The 17,182-nt window shown below is 47.7% G+C and overlaps 1 protein-coding gene across 4 annotated transcripts in view; it reads left to right on the top strand.

Moving 5' to 3' along the window:
- The window catches only part of LOC100123603 (apoptosis-stimulating of p53 protein 2), a 114,278-nt gene that overhangs the window by 12,211 nt on the left and 84,885 nt on the right, over positions 1 to 17,182 (top strand). For 2 of the 4 annotated variants that reach the window (XM_031921099.2, XM_032596070.1), the window contains exons 1-2: positions 7,493 to 8,205; positions 13,510 to 13,565. In XM_031921099.2, coding sequence (XP_031776959.1) covers positions 13,533 to 13,565 — 33 coding nt within the window. In that variant the 5' untranslated portion in view covers positions 7,493 to 8,205; positions 13,510 to 13,532. Of the gene's footprint in view, positions 1 to 7,492; positions 8,206 to 13,509; positions 13,566 to 17,182 lie in introns of those variants that run through there. The other 2 variants (XM_031921101.2, XM_031921102.1) reach the window with 1 other exon arrangement.

Here is a 17,182-nt window from a genome sequence, read left to right as displayed (position 1 = left end):
TTATACCTACTCGATTTAAATAGCTCTGCCACTGCGACTGCGGAATTGCGTTAGCGAGACGAGAATGCGGATAGCAATTTGTATATAGGGTCCGCTTTTATTCCATTGTGTAGCCTACGTCTATATACACGTGCTTTGAAATAGTTTCTAGCGAGTATAGGACGATTTTTTTTTATACTAGCACATACGCGCTGCTCTTCATCTCACCCGAGGAATTTCGATAAATTCATGGCTCACTTCAAAGAGCTGCGCAATTTTCGCCGGAAATAAAGGAAGAGGTGTAATGACCGAGCTGTGACGAGTCGTCGTAAAATTTTACGGTTATACAAGCCCTTTTGCGACTCTCGCCGCAGCTGCACGACGATATCGGCGGTCAAAGTTCCCGCGGTTAAGTGTGTTATATGCTTTCGAAAGTATTTATGGAATTATTCGGAACATTCGGGGACTTTATTCTTTGCGTACAGGTGGGACTGCTGAGGTTCTCTCAGTATTTTATTTTTTTTTTTAATTTTTCACAACCTCGTATAAGCGATTAATATTTACACGCCATGACCGAAACTACGAAACGTTGCGGTACATCACGTTCCCCCTCTGAAAAAAGGAAGCATACGATAAAGTCGTCGCCGAGTGCAGGCTCAGCACATTGAAATTCAATCGTTCAAAGTACCTAAAGCGCTGTTCAATATGTCAGCACGTCGTAACTTGCCCCCGATGAATAATTAAATCGTTCGTCGCGAGCCTCTGCCCCTTATATATCGCAGTCGTATAATTCCTAATTAATCAAAACCCATGAAAGTTTAACTCGTCGAGAGAGGGCGGGATTCGTTAAAAATTCGAAATTCAACAGCACTTGCTCCAGAGGAGATTCATCAAAACGAATGTCTCCTCTCTCGAATATATATATATATATATATATATATATATATATATATATATATATATATATATATATATATATATATATATATATATATATATATATATATATATATATATATATATATATATATATGTAGTACAAGCGGAAGAGACGGCCCTTGAGGAGAGCCATGCAATTTAGCAAAGTATCCCCATCCTCGACGACGGCATATTGTTTATTTTGAATATGTACGAGGTCAGCCGAAAAATTTCGCTGCACAAAGCCGTATCTCGAGAGCCGGATCCATTTCGTTTTGACGGGGGACAGCAGTAGCACACATACACTCGTCGTTTTTATATTTCGTATACGCGGTCGTAATGCAGACGTGACCTCGACGTCTATATTGATTTCGGGATAGCTAATGTCGAGGCTTTTTAGGGGTGTCGTCTCCGCGCGAATCCAGAAGGGAGTATATAGGCGCTTTATGTCCAAATTCGTGTTTTATTTCTTTCGCTTCTCTTGCTCTCTGACTCTCTGGGGACGTAACATCTGCTTTTTTATCGTCTCTCGTATTTCATACCGACACGCCGTCTCTGCCGTTTTGTGTTCCGTTGTGTACGTGCATAATTAAGAGTATACTGGTACACAATATCGCGAATTATGATTTTGAGGACAAATTGCGACCGATCAGTCCAACGATAATGACGTTCATCAATTAACCCGCGCTCTCGAAGTTCAAAGGGTCAAAAGCGCCTTTTTCCACTCGTTCGCGTGTATTTGCTTATTTCTATTCCGGAATCAGCTGATTGGAAGCAAACGCGTATAGATGTGACCCTTCGGGATCGGAGATTCCCGTAATTTCATCGCCATTGCGCATATCCGCGTAGAGGCCTTTTCCAAGCTCTGATTCGATAAACTCACTCGAAAGAGATTTTCAAATGAAAACTCATCAGAGTGAAAGCGGGGGTGTTTAATCGATGCGTCGCCGAGCGAATTTTTCATGCGCAGTGGTCAAACGAACTTGTTGTTTCCAATTTGCCGCTGATAATTCAATCCGGTTTTTCTCGACGCGCTCTTCCGGACAGGCGAAATTAAGGTTTTATCGGCGGTTTTAAATTTCATTTCGATTGTTGTGCAGTTGGCCGGACGGAAAACGACGGGCTTTGTGTCCGATAAGCTCGAAAACAGGCTGAGATACGCCTGTAAAATTGGGCGAAAAGGGCTGGCTGACGTTTGGATGTTGAAACGTTTTTCGAAGCGACATTATTTTTCAATTTTTGAGCTTGAAACGAACGAGTTTGAATATAAACCCTCGCGCATCTGTCTTTCGGACTGAAAAATCACAATAAACGTACAGAACAGGGTAAAAAATTCGAAAGATAAAAATCGGCTCGTAAATAAACCGCGCGAGTATCCGATTCTCTCGGAATATTTAATCACGCCCCAGATATACGTACATTCTCTCTTCCCGCGGCATTTTCAAACGCGCGCGGGTAAATAATACAAAATGCGCGCGCTGGATTCCTTATATACAACGCAATCTCCCACGAAATTCCAACCTCTCACGAATTTTTCCCCATACATACGCAGCATCGGGCGTCAAGTCCTTCGCGATAATTCCCACGTACAGCGCAAAACGCGGTATACTCTCTGATGCGTTCGAGGCGCACAAGTGGCTCCCCTGAAGCCTCCGCAATCGAGAAAGGGTATTCGGGGGCGCCGGCGGCTCTCTCGCATTATTCAAATATGCGGCGGCGGTGGCCCCCGTGCACGCGATCTATATGCTGTTGCGGTTCGCGCCTAGACGGCCCATGAGGATTCCGGCAAATGGCTGGACACGCTGTACGACAGGTTGTCGTCTTATTGTCCCTTGTTTTGGTTATTGATGCGACTGACGCTTCTTTGTTTGTTGCGTCGGGGAAAGAAAAACTTTGAACTTATATCATCGAATGATGCACAAGTCTCCGACCAGCGAATATAGGTGGCGCATAGGTATCTTTTCGATTCTCCTCATCGTTATCTACGCTCACGCACTAGATATAGCGGTTCTCTGGAACTGTGTTAAAACTGCCTGGTTTGGCAGTTTGGCTCACTGCTTGGGCCGTTTACACTATAACTGTTAATAATAATAATTATTACATTAAATAGAATAGAATAGAATAATGTGGCCGACCGCTGGCGAGCTCCGCTAAAATATCCTACAAATACATAAAACGCTCAGAAGCAGAAACTGGCATATCAACCGCAAGCCAGCGCGGAGACATCTGCATTGCCAAAACCACAACTCGGCAGCCGCGGAGGCAAAAAAGAAGCCACATCTAAGAAGCCCTATACACACACACACTCACATGCACGTGGAAAACGAGATTAAGAAAAATCCACGGCATCTCGCCAAAAATGCATATACCCTACACACACACACACACATATCTCGCTCAAAGCCAGCCGCCGCCAATTTCGCTAATGAGCGCAATAACTTCTTTCGACCTCTTCCCCCTGTAATATACCGCGAATGCACGTATTACCATACACGCTCGTTTTTCCCTCTCCGCACTGGGGATAGGAAATTTCGTCTCCGGAATGCGCACTCTTAGCCGCACAATCTAATCGTCGACGATAGCCCGAAATCAAAAGCAAACAGCGCTTTAATCGGCCCAACCGACGAGCAGCGCGAGTAAGGTGCATCTCCGCAGCTCCTACGCACCTATATCGAAAACAATTTTTACGTATTTCTTATTCATACCTAGCAGTAGATTACACGAGGATAAATTTTTTTCTTCAATATTCGCTGAAAAAGTAACCCGAATCCACCACGAGGCGATTCATTAGACACCGCGAACGCTGGAGAAGCCTCTCAAGTGTACATCGAAAAACCGCAGCTCGTCTCGGCTTGCTCTTCGAAAACGGACTTTTATATATACCTACAGCACCAAAGGCCGAATTTTCGCGCGGCCGTTTGTACCAAGGCACGAATCGCGGAATTAGCGAGATTTACGCAAGGCACGAAAGAAAGGCCGCCGCGCGAGTCGTTAACTTTTAATGATCGACTGCGCACGCGAGCTGTGTATATAGTAGTCCCCGCTATATACACGAGAGCCGAAAAAGCCGGATTTGCATTCTCAATCGCGTGCGCGAGCGAATCGCCGCGTGCAGTGCGCCCATTCAATTGAGCAATTTTGACGGGGAATTCCAAGATTCCTGTCGGTCGTATTCTTTTGTTTCTTTTTTTTTTTTTTAACGTCAGCTATTATCACACACGAAGGACCGAAAATTCGGTGCCACCTAGAGAGACGTTGCCGTGTGAGCTAATACCTTGACGTAACGACGTGTACAGCCTCGGCGAGACATTAGCAGCTCCGCGAGTCGAGTGTGTACACTATGCATCAGCGGCGCAGCAGTTCGTGATGCTTAGGCCAGAAGCACCGCCTACGACTAAGTACAGCCGAGGCTGAGAAAATTCACGGCGAGAGAGCCGAGCTCCGTTGGATCTCCCTCTCTCTCTCTCTCCGGCTTAATTAGGCAAAACCTATAAGGATTTGCTCGAGTGAGCACCGAGAGAGAGAGAGAGAGCGGGGGCTATATATGTGATTATGTGCAGCGCTGCTCCGAACGGAGATTCAGGCGTTGCGCACACGCGGATGCTCCTGATGTGTATACAGGATTAGGGCAGGGAATTGGTTTAAACGCTGTTTTCGCATAGATATGCTTCATCGAGTCAAAGGGATTGTGTGTATATAGCATAGCGTATTCCGGTTCAGGTATACATACACTATGGCCTCGAGGTTGCACGCCGATATGCAGCGCAGGAAGGATAAGGAAGGAAAGCAAAGCAAATTATGCTAAACCTACAAGGACAAGCGATCGCGGCCCTCTCCGTGACTCGGTATCGTATAGCCGACTCTATACACCCGGAAATCCATAAGGGGCGAGCACGTGCTCTCCCTATATACACGCATATATACACGTATTTGGATCGAGAGGGAGGAAAATCGTGCTGCGGAGCAATCGTACACCGCGCTGCGCGGAACGAAAAAAGCAACTATCTGCAGTGCCGTGTACCGGTAAAAAAGAATCTCCTCGAGCTGTTTGACGAAAGGCAATTACCTTAGTACAACGAAGCTGCTGTCGAGTCATAAACGTCGGCCTCGAAATTCGGTCCGCCGCGCAGTTGAGAATCGTTTTGCATAAGACCGGCGCGCATTGTAATCCCGCGGGACTACACGACCAGTTTTACACGCGAAAGGGAGTCGCGGATTTGATGTTAATTCGCCAAATGGAATTTGCGAGTCTCGTGAGCGGCTGATATATGCAAATTGCTGCTTTTGTGAATTTTGTTTGAAATTTCATAAGTTTAGTCTGCGATAAAATTTTTAAGGTGTACACATCGAACAGCTGACGCACATTATACAGATCGTATTCGAAGACACTCGTAAAGCAGCGATAAACTCTCGCTGAGTGTATACGTATACGATTGAATCGAATAAGCCGATCCTCGCGATATGGCAAAAATCAAGGAAAAAAATCCATCTTTCCTCCCTCCACCCACGACGAAACAAGTGGCATTTAAATCCCACTTACGTCTTCCCCCGCACAGCTCGCATTCCACATTTTCCACGGCTGACCCTCCGCTGCGCGCGTCTCACCTGTTCTTCCCTCTATAGAGACAGCTGCATCGGGGAAAAACGATATCCCGCAGAAAAGCGAGTCGCGCAGGTATACACACGGTAGTCGGATCCCACAGAAAAATCCTGACGCATCGATTCAGTCCCTCCTCTCTCCGGCACGTGGCTTTATTTCCGGTCTGTCTTTTTTTTTATTCGTCTCAGCCGATTTGCGCGTATACACCTGTATACTTAGAACGTCGCTCTCGATCTGTAATAACCGGCGATAAAGCCCAGCCCACATCCGACACGGATTTTCATAAATAACTCGCTCGCGTCATCGCGATAAGGCCCCCGTACAGACGCGAGAGTAGAGATAGGAGAGTCTTACAGCATCGCCGCACTGCAGAGGAGAGCGCATTAGGCAAATTACGCGCGCGGCACTTCCGGCGATCCGCGAGAGCCTGTACGTGCTCCGGATTGGATCATCTCGCTCCGATATATCCATGCGTGTAACGGTAATGGGACGTACATATCACTCGAGGAGGAAAGGAGCGTTTAGAAAGATCGATCGCTGCCGTTATTATCTATTTTATTCGATAAATGCGTTCGTACACAGCAGAGACTCGGAAAAAAAGCTCGCAACGATTCCCGACAAAAGAGCCCCTTTATACCAAGGAAGAAAGTCTGCGGCGCGCACGTAGGAAACCAAGTTTCCCGGGGAGTTGCGCGCATTTCCGCCTCGTCCGCGCGCTTTATCATTATTTACGACGAGGATTTTTCCCTCTGTGTATAAAGGCACGACGCGCCGAGAGCTTTTCCGTGCTCGCTTTTATTCCGCTTTTATTTTTCGGAGGAATCTTGAAATTTCATTCTGAATTTCCGCCCTCGCCGTCGTCGTCCCTGTTATAGTCGCGTAACGAGGATGCATCAGATTGTATATACTGTGTAACTATACAGAGGGGTAAGTGTCCGGTTGAGAAATTGCCCGGCTAAATATCCCGTGGCGCGATAAATTTGAAAGCCGTTGTCGCCGGGAAGTTTATTAAAATTTATAAAGCGCGAGCTCTCATTTTTCAGCGGTTCTAACTTAACCTCATCGGTCGAGTGAAATATTTTGACGCGACGATTGTACGTCAAACACTGCGCGCAGGAGAAGAGAGGCAAGTGTTGTGCAAGAGCCGAGCCATTTCGTAAGGCTCTATCCTTTATCTCGAGTCGCGAGTAAAAGAATGTTATTAGCGCCGATTCGGGACTCTTGCGCAAAATACGTGCCGTTGTGGAAGCGCAAGGGTGACCTTGACATTTTTCGCTTAAAAAAAAAAAAAGAAAAGATCGTATAATTTTTCGGCAGCAAAAATCTCGCGGAGGAACGAGGAAGAGAGATCCGACGAGTGTATATTATAAGACGCGCGTTCGGCCCAGAAATACACCTCGCCGGCGCGTCGTGCGAGAAAGCGAAAGAATTTCGCGGAACGAGAGAGGAGAGCCCCCTCGAGGCGTCCTTTTCTCCTCCTCCTCCTCTTCAGACTCATATAGCTGTGCACGTCGTATACCTGGACTCGGCCGATTCTCTCCGTACGAGTTGACGATCGGTAATCGTTGCGTCGATTTCTTACCGATCTCGGGGGGAAAAAAAAAATCCTCGCAAAATCGTTACCTCGAAGCAACGTCGGCTCGGCGCGCATCCCCCGCAAAGCAATCGAGCTCTCGGCTCGGCGCAGCCCCCTGGCGTACCTGCCTCTACACGCGTGCAGGTAAAGCGGCGCCGCCACTGCCTATATATACATCTATACTACAGCAGGCAGTACTATACTACTCTTAGGTATCCCCACTCGCTCGACTGCGAAGCGACTATAGTAAATACACGCTCTCGGCGGAGGCCCCCTGCGCGCGCTCACCTGGCGAACGCTCTCTCCCCCTGCCGATTGGAGCCGTCCGTTGTGCTCACTCGCCGATTGGTCCCGAGCCGCCGACTCGCCGCGCTGCTCGGTATTCGCCTGCCGCGGCTCTCGCCTGCTACACTCAGTTTGACTTACCTTGGCCGGTCGGACGGTACGTCGCTGCTGCTCTCCCGCGTCTTTCGTTTTTTCCTCTCTCTCTCTTTCTCTCTCGCCGCGGCTCCCAGTGTGTGTGTGTGTGTATATATCTGTATAACCTGCCATACGTCCGCAACGGCGGACATCTTGTGCAGCGGCAGCAGCAGCAGCCAGAGTCACGACTACGTCCTCTCCTCGTCACCAGTGGAATCGGCTGCAGGTCGCCCTCGGCTACAGCGACGCTCCGCCGGCTCTCTCTCTCTCTCTCTCTCTCTCTCACTTACTCGGCGGCCATTATACTCGTCGGACGCGCGTGTGTTGTATATATACGGATCTCAACCAGGAGATCGTCGCAGGGCGCTGGACGCCTGCGCGATATATATATATATATTGCTTTTTCGCGCGTATAACCCAGTGTGCAGTTCTTCGAGTGTACGTAAATCCATACGAGTGTGCAGTGTGCGGATATAGTAAGGAGCGAACGTTCTGTGCATATGTGTGTTACGTAGATGTATAGTGCGGATACAGCAGCATCGGGAGTATCGCACAGCAGCGAGGAGATCGACTGTGTACCCGCGTAGCCCAGCTCCATATAGGAGTGTGCCAAGGTTGGCGTGTACAGGCCTGCGCAAGGGTAAAGGTCGAAATCTGGATTACACGGCCGAGCCGGGAATCACGGACAAGATTCTGCCGGTTCATAAAAAAGGTGAGGAATTCGTCGCTGCTCTTCGCTCTCGCGCGCGAAACGAGTTCGGGGATTATTGTGTGTTGTTCCTCTCTCTTATATACGTGCGAATATTATAATATACACGAGAGGAAATTCCGTACGTGCTTATACGTTGATTCGAGTGGCTGCGCATTCAGCAGGTTGTAAAAAAATCGCGTCGTAAATTCACGCCGTACACCGCTGCACTTGTAAACGTACATTTTATTTTAGAATATACCTCACAATTTGTCGATTGCCGTACGCGCCTATATGTATCGAGTACATGTTTCGAGTACAGCTGATTAAAAATTCCGAGCAGCCGCAGCTGTTCGATGACTCATTATGATAATACACGGAAGCACGCGACAGGTAGACGCGCATATTTACATAGGACGCTTATGATCGAGTCGAGTATATAAAAAACAGAACTCGGTGCGTTACACTCTTGCATAATTCCGGCAAAGTCTCTCTCTCTCTCTCTCTCTCTCTCTCTCGCTCGATTGTTGACATAACACACTACGAGGCGCGGACAGGTTTTCCTGCGAAATGCCCGGCCCGGCTCTCCCTCTTCTCGGAACTCCAGGACGGCGGAAAAAAATCGAAACAAAACAGCGTGCAAAATCAAACGCCTTTTTCGACATGCCGCATTCCCTCCCTTCTCTCTCTCTCTCTCTCTCTCTCTCTCCTTCAATTCAAATCCCGGTGACGGTTGAGCCGCCGCTGCAACTCGACTCTCTCGCGCACCAGAGAACAAGAAGAAGAGGAGGCGGAGGAATGGGAGCGCGAAAATATAGAGCGAGTTTACGGTTATACCTCGTCGCTGGCTCGCGCGAATATAGCTGCTGCAGCTCTTGCAGGCGAGAAATAGAAAAGTCCGAAATGATGTAGACCAGGCCAGAAAGGATATACGTCTCTCTGTGCGCGCGTGTGTCTGTGTGTGTACGGAGGTGCGAGTAACCAGTTTTCTCCCCGTGTGTTTGTTGCATATAGAGGCGCGGCATTGACATCCTCGACGCCCGCGGGCCGCACATTTTCTTTCGCTTTGCTTTCTTCGCGCGCTGGCATACTTTCGGAGTGATTTCCGCGTGCGGTTATTGTTTTGGAATAGATTGTCATGGTACAGATCTTATCGAGAGATGCTCGATTTCGGAAAAGGCGCGTTGAAACGATAAAAGCGCGCATAGAGGTACACAGGCGCGCTGGTAAAAAAAGCAGCATTCGTGAACAGAACCGCCGTCGCTGCGAGCGCGCTCTTGTTTCATTGTCCTTGGCAGTTTCGACTTCTATACAACTATAACTACGTATTACATTACGCTCGTCCATAAATAGCTCTCGCGTATGTACCTATAGCCGCCGACTATTACGCCTCTTTTTTCGCCATTATACAGCATTTTTTCTCTCCCGCGCGTTCTCGAATTAGACCATTAAGATTCCGCCGGCGTATAGACATTCGGACCGGATTAGAATTATATTGTAGCGAATAGAATGTCACACGGCCGTGTGTCCATTAATCGGTATAATACTAATGTACTCTAGGTCAACGATCCGTATAGCGCTCGTTAAAAATCATAATTGCCGATGCCGTAACTCGATTATGCAACGTTGTAAAATCGCCGCTGTGCAACAATTAAATTCAAGAGTAACGAATATAATAGACCACGATCTAGCGCTCCGAAAACTCGCGCTCCAGTTTCACGATCGATAACGCCTTCGCTCTTATCAGCGCGCCGAAATCTCTCGCTTCATCTATATCCCCTCCACGGCACGCGAGTGCATATACGTATATACAGTGTAGATCGGAGCGAGGGTAACCTTGAAAACTCGGCGCGCGGAGAGGGAGAGAGAGAAAAAACGACGAGACGCCGCCGCCGCCGCCGCCGCCGCGGAGAGAGAGAAAAGTTGTACGTGTACCGAGTCGTTGGATGGACCCTTGCGCCGAGGCGTACTTGCGCATACTTTGAATTTTAATGGCTGGGGAGAGGGCTTTGTTCTTAAATGGTGAGCTCGCGCGCGAGGATGCACTTTTTGCTGTTGCACGCGGGGAGAGCTCATTTTTCCCCCCCTCGATTGTAAATCATTTTTTCGCGAGAGCGCAAAAATCTCACTCTTAAAAATAAACAAAATTTTTAAACATTGGAGATTTATTCGCGTACGCTAGCAAAGCATTTTTCTGCACATAATGCCTCGCGCGTCGAACTTGAAGTTTAATTATCCCCTCTCGCGGACAGCACTTTTTTCTTTATCACGACTCAAACGTCGCTCCCCGATAACGCGGCTTTAATTAACGCTTCAAGAAAATTTCGCCAAAATAATCGAGCGCGCGCAATTTAAAAGCGAAAATACCATCGATCTTGCGATATAATCAATTACGCGAATTCCCTACGCAATCCGAAAATTCGCCGAGCGTAACAGCACACGACAACAACCGTAATGATAACCCTAGAGCGAAAAAAACAGCACACGCGGAATAACTGGCATCGCACGTCTCGCGGCGACCATCTGGAATCCCGGACATTCCGGAAAAAGGGGAAGTTCCTCTCTGTGTGTTGTGTGTACACACACGCGTGCCTCGGTTACGTAAACTGTGTGTCTGTGGTGGCTGCGGCGCTGTGTCATTAGCGCCGTGCGAGTCGGGAAAAATCCTCGTCATTAACATCGCGCGCGCCTTCAATTAAGCCCCTCCCGCGACGACGCTTTTAATTGGCCCTCTTCGATGAGAGATCGAATGTTCAATAAGGTGAAATGCTCGCGTGTGTATCAGAATTTCGTGCCAGAGAGAGAGAGAGTGAGGGGGGGGGGCGTGTGTTATGTGCGTACTAGCGTTTTTTTTCGCAGACTCATGTACCGTAAGGATCTATGCTAATTCGAGATCGGTTGGGATAATTCGAAATCTGTTGTTCGATTTCGGCTTGTCTCTCGATTCTTTTAAATATATGTATACACTGGGCGTATAGAGAGGGAGAGAGAGAGAGAGAGAGAGAGAGAGAGAGTAGGGCTTGGTTTCAGACGTGCATGAATAATGCAGCGGATGAGTCGCGCCCTCGTTGTTGTCTAGGAAATTAAATTTATAGCTTCGAGTCACATCGAGGGGACTATGTCTCTCTCTTTGTGTGACGATAAAGCGATCGGTGTAAAATACATTAGCGGGACCGGTCCGATATCTCTCGTAATTTATCTCGTTATACGACGGCTCGAAACAACAATAAACTTGGCTAATTAATTGATCAAGTGGCCAACTCGAGAAAAAATCATAGCATAGGGAGTGTAACCAATTCATCGGATTTTCACTCGGGGCGAAACTTCCTTCCCGTAATGAGATGGAATGCGCAATGAAAGAGCAGCATTTTAATAAGACCACTTCCTCCGATACCCCTTGTATTTTCTCCCTCTTCCGAACTCCCTTATTTATACACGCACCGCGCGCGTTTCCGACTTTACCGCGCGAGATTTATCCGCCGTACATTTCTCACTCGCGGCCTCGTATAAGATAACCGCAACCGATCTCTTCGCTAGGTATTCTCTCTCTCGCGCTGCGGTATAATTGAAAAATCCCGATTACACGCGCGCGCTTTTATCCCCCCTCTTCACATATCGCGCATACGTTTCGCTTTTATAATGAGGAGATGGGCTTTAATTAAAATGAAAAAGGGGAGCAACAGCGGATGCAGGGCTTCGTTATTGTAAAATTTCCACGCACGCGTCGTTTCGTAATTAGTGAAAGAGAGTTTGAATAATTCAATGAACTTTCCTCTTCCTTCTCTCTCCTCTAATTCCGTCCGAAAATATAGAGATGAGAAAAGACGCGAACACACTCGCGTTCACGCGCGCGATTAATTAGGAGCGGGAACATTAAGGGAAAGTTCGACGGCGCGGTTGGAATAACCCGTGAACTTTCGGTTAAACATAGTCGCGCGCGGCCGCCTGGGCTTGATTAAAATGTTTCGATATATTTACATAACGGTTTTCCCAACTGCGCTTCGGGCGCCGTTGATTCATGGGACGAATTTTTATTGGATTATCGTTTTTGAAAAAATCATCCTCTATTCGCAATTCCTCTCCAGCGAGCGTCGGGCGTTTATCGCGGATTTATCGATGTGCACGCGCATGTGTGCAGTACACGATAAGAGCTGTTTTTCCGCGCGATTTCGCTCTACTCTTGGTTTTCCGAAGCCGATGGAAAATTGCGCGCAAGAACTACATCGTCCGAGATCATGTTTTTTTGTTTGCTTGTAATTTTAATAAAGTCACGGCGGAAAATTGCTTTTCCGAAGAGAGAATTTCAATCCGGCGCTCTATAGAGCTGCTGTTGCTGCGGTGCAAATATTTTGGCGTAATAAATCCGAATCGATAGTTCGACGTAGTTGAGGGGATATAATTTTGAGTTTGCGAACACACTGGGAGTAATTTACGTCGAATTATCGATTATTGCAGACACATTGCCGCCGTCGTGTATAACGGCTCTCGCGGATCTCTATCGATCTCGTTCGCGCGTGAGGAGGCTGCGGAAGCGAAAACTTTTAATTGGGATTTCATTTTTCCCTCTATAGCTTTCCGAAAAATATCGTATTATCTGCTTTCTCGTAAATTTGCGCGCGAATTACACGATTTACTCAGCCGTTTCTGGTGAAAAAAGTAGCACGATCAGCAGTAACTGGAGACGGCCATTCGATCGCTTTGAATATAACAGTCGAGCGGAAAATCGATGTTATAAGATTCCTGAAAAAGCGCGTTTATATAAGCTGAAAATTAAAAAAGCCAACCACGGGCTTCTACTGCTTCGATTTCCCATTTTGCAGTCGGCGGTCGAAGGAAGGAAGGAAGGGGGGGGGGGGCAAAACTGCCTGGCGCGCTCGCGACAAGTAGGATAATTGCCTTTGCCAAATGTGGTTGAGCTTCGCTAATTAATGATGCCGGCAACGATTCGCTCAACGACGTGGCTAGACCATTGAATTTATCAAGCTGTCGAGTGATGGATCGTTTAAGCCTATAGTTATCAAGAAATCTGAATATATTAGAGTTTGCTGAAACAATAGAGTAAACTACAATAAAAGAAAGTTGCACACAGACGCTTTTTGCAGCAAGGAGAAACCAATACGAGTATCACTGTCGCCTCTGAAGTAAAAGCAATTACACTGCCCAAAGCGCGGAATGAAATATTAATCAACAAACCGTTGTACACACTTGACGATCGATCGATTCCCTATATATATATATGAACTATCCATGCAAGGGAGAGCGAGCGCGCAATAATGCCAAGCCTAATGGAAAATAGATTAACAGCCTGCAAAATTTTCCAATTTCCAGGAGGACGCACGGACGGAGATGGCATGAGGGAGGGCTGCGGCAACGTTGCCGAGGTGGTGAGTAAACTTTTTATTTTTTTATTTTTTTTTTTTATATATTTTTTTACCACGATATTTCTATTTATATGAGCGAGCGACGAGCGCTAAAAACGACTAGCAATTAAGGACTCTGCGCGCGAGCAGCCCTCTCGATTAATTTCGAATCTGCAGAGAGCACCGGGGCCTCGATGAAAGCGGATGGCTGCGATGAAAAGCTTTTCATATGAAAATATTAATAGAGCGCCGCAAAAGCCGCTAGGTTAAATATTTTCTGGATTGCTTTTCGCGCGCGCTCCGCTTCGAAATTATTTTAGGCTTTTCCTCCTCCCGCCCAGAGAGAGAGAGAGAGAGAGAGAGAGAGAGAGAGAGAGAGAGAGAGAGAGAGTGTCATTTCGCTCTCTCTACGGAAGTTCTATAACGTACTTATAAGGTATCTAATTTTTTTTAGACACGTCGTTATATACGGAAAGAAGAAAAACTGCCATTACGACTAATGCGACTTTCCAAATTGCTCTCCCGCCCGTCCGCATTAATAACCGAAAAAGGGCGTGTGTATACTATCGCCCACTTTCGATCTCTCTCTCTCTCTCGTCGTCGTCATCGTCGTTCGAAAAAAAAAGGCCACACCCACGTGTATATATACACATGCTATACTCTGATTAAACGCGAAAACGTAATACACAGAGTACAATAGACGAAAACGAAGCTATCTTCGCTTCCAACGCGGAAGAGCTCTCGGAACCGTCACACTCTTTTCTCGCAGCAGCTCATTCCTTATTCATAGAGCGAACAAATAATACGAGAGAGCGAGCCGTCCTTTTCTCTTTCATCCCACCTACTCCCATTTAAACGAGATTCTATAATAAAACCATCGGACGCGCTTCTCTCTCTCTCTCTCTCTCTCTCTCTCTCTCTCTCTTCGCGCGCACAAAAGAGACACTCGCGCAACTATATATAAGGATAGAAACCACCTCGAAGCTCTGAGGTCAACGAACCATACAGCAGGCCGTGTCGGAGTATGAAAAGAGCCGAAAATTCGCCAGCTCTCCTTTATATCCAGCAGGACAGGAGCAAGAGGGAGAGAGAGAGAGAGAGAGAGAGAGAGAGAGAGAGAGAGAGAGAGAGAGAGAGAGAGAGAGAGAGAGAGAGAGAGAGAGTAGGTACACGAGAGCGAGAGAAAAGCTAATAGCGGAAAGGATGTGCTAGTATAGCGCCTCGAGCACGTATTTTCGAAAGCCTTGACTCGGCGAAGTAGGCTACCGGGTTAACGCTCGCCCTCGGCTCGGGAGAGAGAAAGCACTGCCCCACCTGCAGCAGCAGTACGCGTGTGTCTGAGGTTTTCAGAGAGAGATGTGCCGCTCCTCCTTAGAATCTTCTCCGCCTCTTTATCTTCCTCTCGCTCGCGTAAGATGAGCGATTTCGAAGAAGAAGTAAAAGAGAATCGTCGCCTTTTGTGTACCGAATGAGATTTTTTCGCACGTGACACCGGCAGCATCTCTCCTTTGTGCGTTGCATACGAAGAGCGAAAATTGATTCGAAAATTAACGCCGACGAGCTGCTCCATTATACCGTCGCTTTGACACGCCGATACGCGCAATTCGATCTCGAGTATGACTCTACGCACACTCGCTCGATGACCTCTCTTTTTAGCGACGATGACTCGGCGCTCGTGTATTGTTCGACAGGTGCGAGCACGTGTTAATTTACTTTCGCGTGTGGGAGATGAAAGTTATACGGGGAATTTCACTGGCTCCATTGTGTCGTTACGTTGTACAAGTTTTCGCGGCACACAACAACAAGCGTGAGAGAGGTACGTGGAATTTCACGAATTGCCATCATATTGCACGCGAGAGTTACGATGACGAATAAACACATCTGGGATCGTCCGATGCGATAGGCGAGAGGCGGTAAGAGGAGGATGAATTGATTGAACGGGGGAGGAAACGAGAGCCGCGTTGTGTGTGTGTGTGTGTGTGTGCCGCGAGGTGAAAGAGTGCGCGCATACCGCTGCGGTAGATCGAGTTCGAGCTGATAGCGGAGAGAGAATTGAATGGGAGCGAGAAAGTGAAGGAGGTGTGGGATGTACTCCGGGACGAGCTCAGATGGATATCCGAGAGGGGAACAATACGGGATTTTGCAATTTTAAGGATTATCGGCCTCGAGGAATGCTCGGCTCTTTATTTCCCCACTCGAACGAGCGATGTTCTTTTTTTACGCAATATAATGCTTTTTGAAATATTAAGCATATTAGTCGATCAAATTCAATCGCATATGCCAAACGCAACCCTCCGAATATTTGTCTCCGGCAAACACGATACTCCCGATCATCATCATCCCAGCAGCAGCAGCAGCCCCGCATGAATTTGCAGAAAGACGCATCTATATTCTAATGTATACCCCCCCACACATACACACACACGCAAGTAACTCCCCTCCTCTCGAAGGGGTACATATTCATCATATCCGCCGAGGGATAATTAAAGCGCGGCCGCATTAATTATCCAATCAAACCAACACGACCGCATAACGCTTCCGATTCGCCGCGTGTCTCGCAATCGGAGATAATAGCCGCGAAACTTGCTCAGTTCCCTCCTCTCTCCTCTCGCGGGAAATCTCGAGACGTCGACGTCGCGTAGCAGCAGCAGCAGCGGAGAAAGTCGTTAGCACTTCGGAGATTAAACGCCGTATATAGAGAACTGTATAGTCGGGGTTTTATTGGATTAACTAAGGCTGCTCGCGCGCTGCAGCGTGAATCAAATTGCCGGCACTTTTCGGCAATCAGTTAACCTGTTACGCTGTATACGAATATAGGCGGCGCTGACGATGTACTTAGCGCGCGACGTTGGGGGGTTAATTCGGGCTTATTAATTCTCGGGCAAGTGGGTCAAGACGCCGAGATCGATATATGCCATCGCATATGACGACACACACTCGGCACTTCCTTCTGCGCGAATCTCTCTCCCGGAGGTACGTGTTTTTCCCTTTTTTTATTTTTATTCACGCTCTGAGAGCCTGCCCCCGAGGTTATGTGCGAGAGTTAGCGCAGTGTCTGCTTTCTCTTGGCGTTTTGTCTTCATCTGCGAAAAAGGTTCTCGACTTTTCTGCTTCCCCGACGGCCGGAAACGGATATAACAATAGCACAGGGGGTATATACAGTGATTCTGAAAAATAATCTCTCGGCATCTTCTCGCACAGCGGAGAGCTGGCTGGCGCGAGATTGATCATTGTTCAGCAGTTCCTGCTTGCAATGCATAAACGGGTTTTCTCACACAGCGTATACTGGTAATGATAAAATATCGCGGAATAACGTCACGCCGATATAATCGACGGCGAAATCGTCGTCGATCAGTCATAAACGCCTCTCTCGACTTCCGCGTGAACGAGAAGCCTGCAGTGCAACGTCGTCGTCCACAATGCGGCTTTTTTCTAAAGCCTCTGGTATATACTACGAAAGCAGCGGACTCGTTCTTTTCCCGCCAGCTGGAATCCGGTGTGTCGTCGTTGCTGCCGCTAAATAACGCGCTTAATAACGGGAGTACCGGCCGGGACGCTTCCGCGAAGGCTTTTTTGCGGCGGCTGGCTTAGTGTATACTATACAGTCCCTGTGTGTGTGTGCGTATCGACCCTTTTTTGGA

The sequence above is a fragment of the Nasonia vitripennis genome, chromosome 1, assembly GCF_009193385.2.
Source record: "Nasonia vitripennis strain AsymCx chromosome 1, Nvit_psr_1.1, whole genome shotgun sequence".
NCBI classification, from domain to species: domain Eukaryota; kingdom Metazoa; phylum Arthropoda; class Insecta; order Hymenoptera; family Pteromalidae; genus Nasonia; species Nasonia vitripennis.
This window is presented reverse-complemented; position numbering and strand designations above follow the sequence as displayed.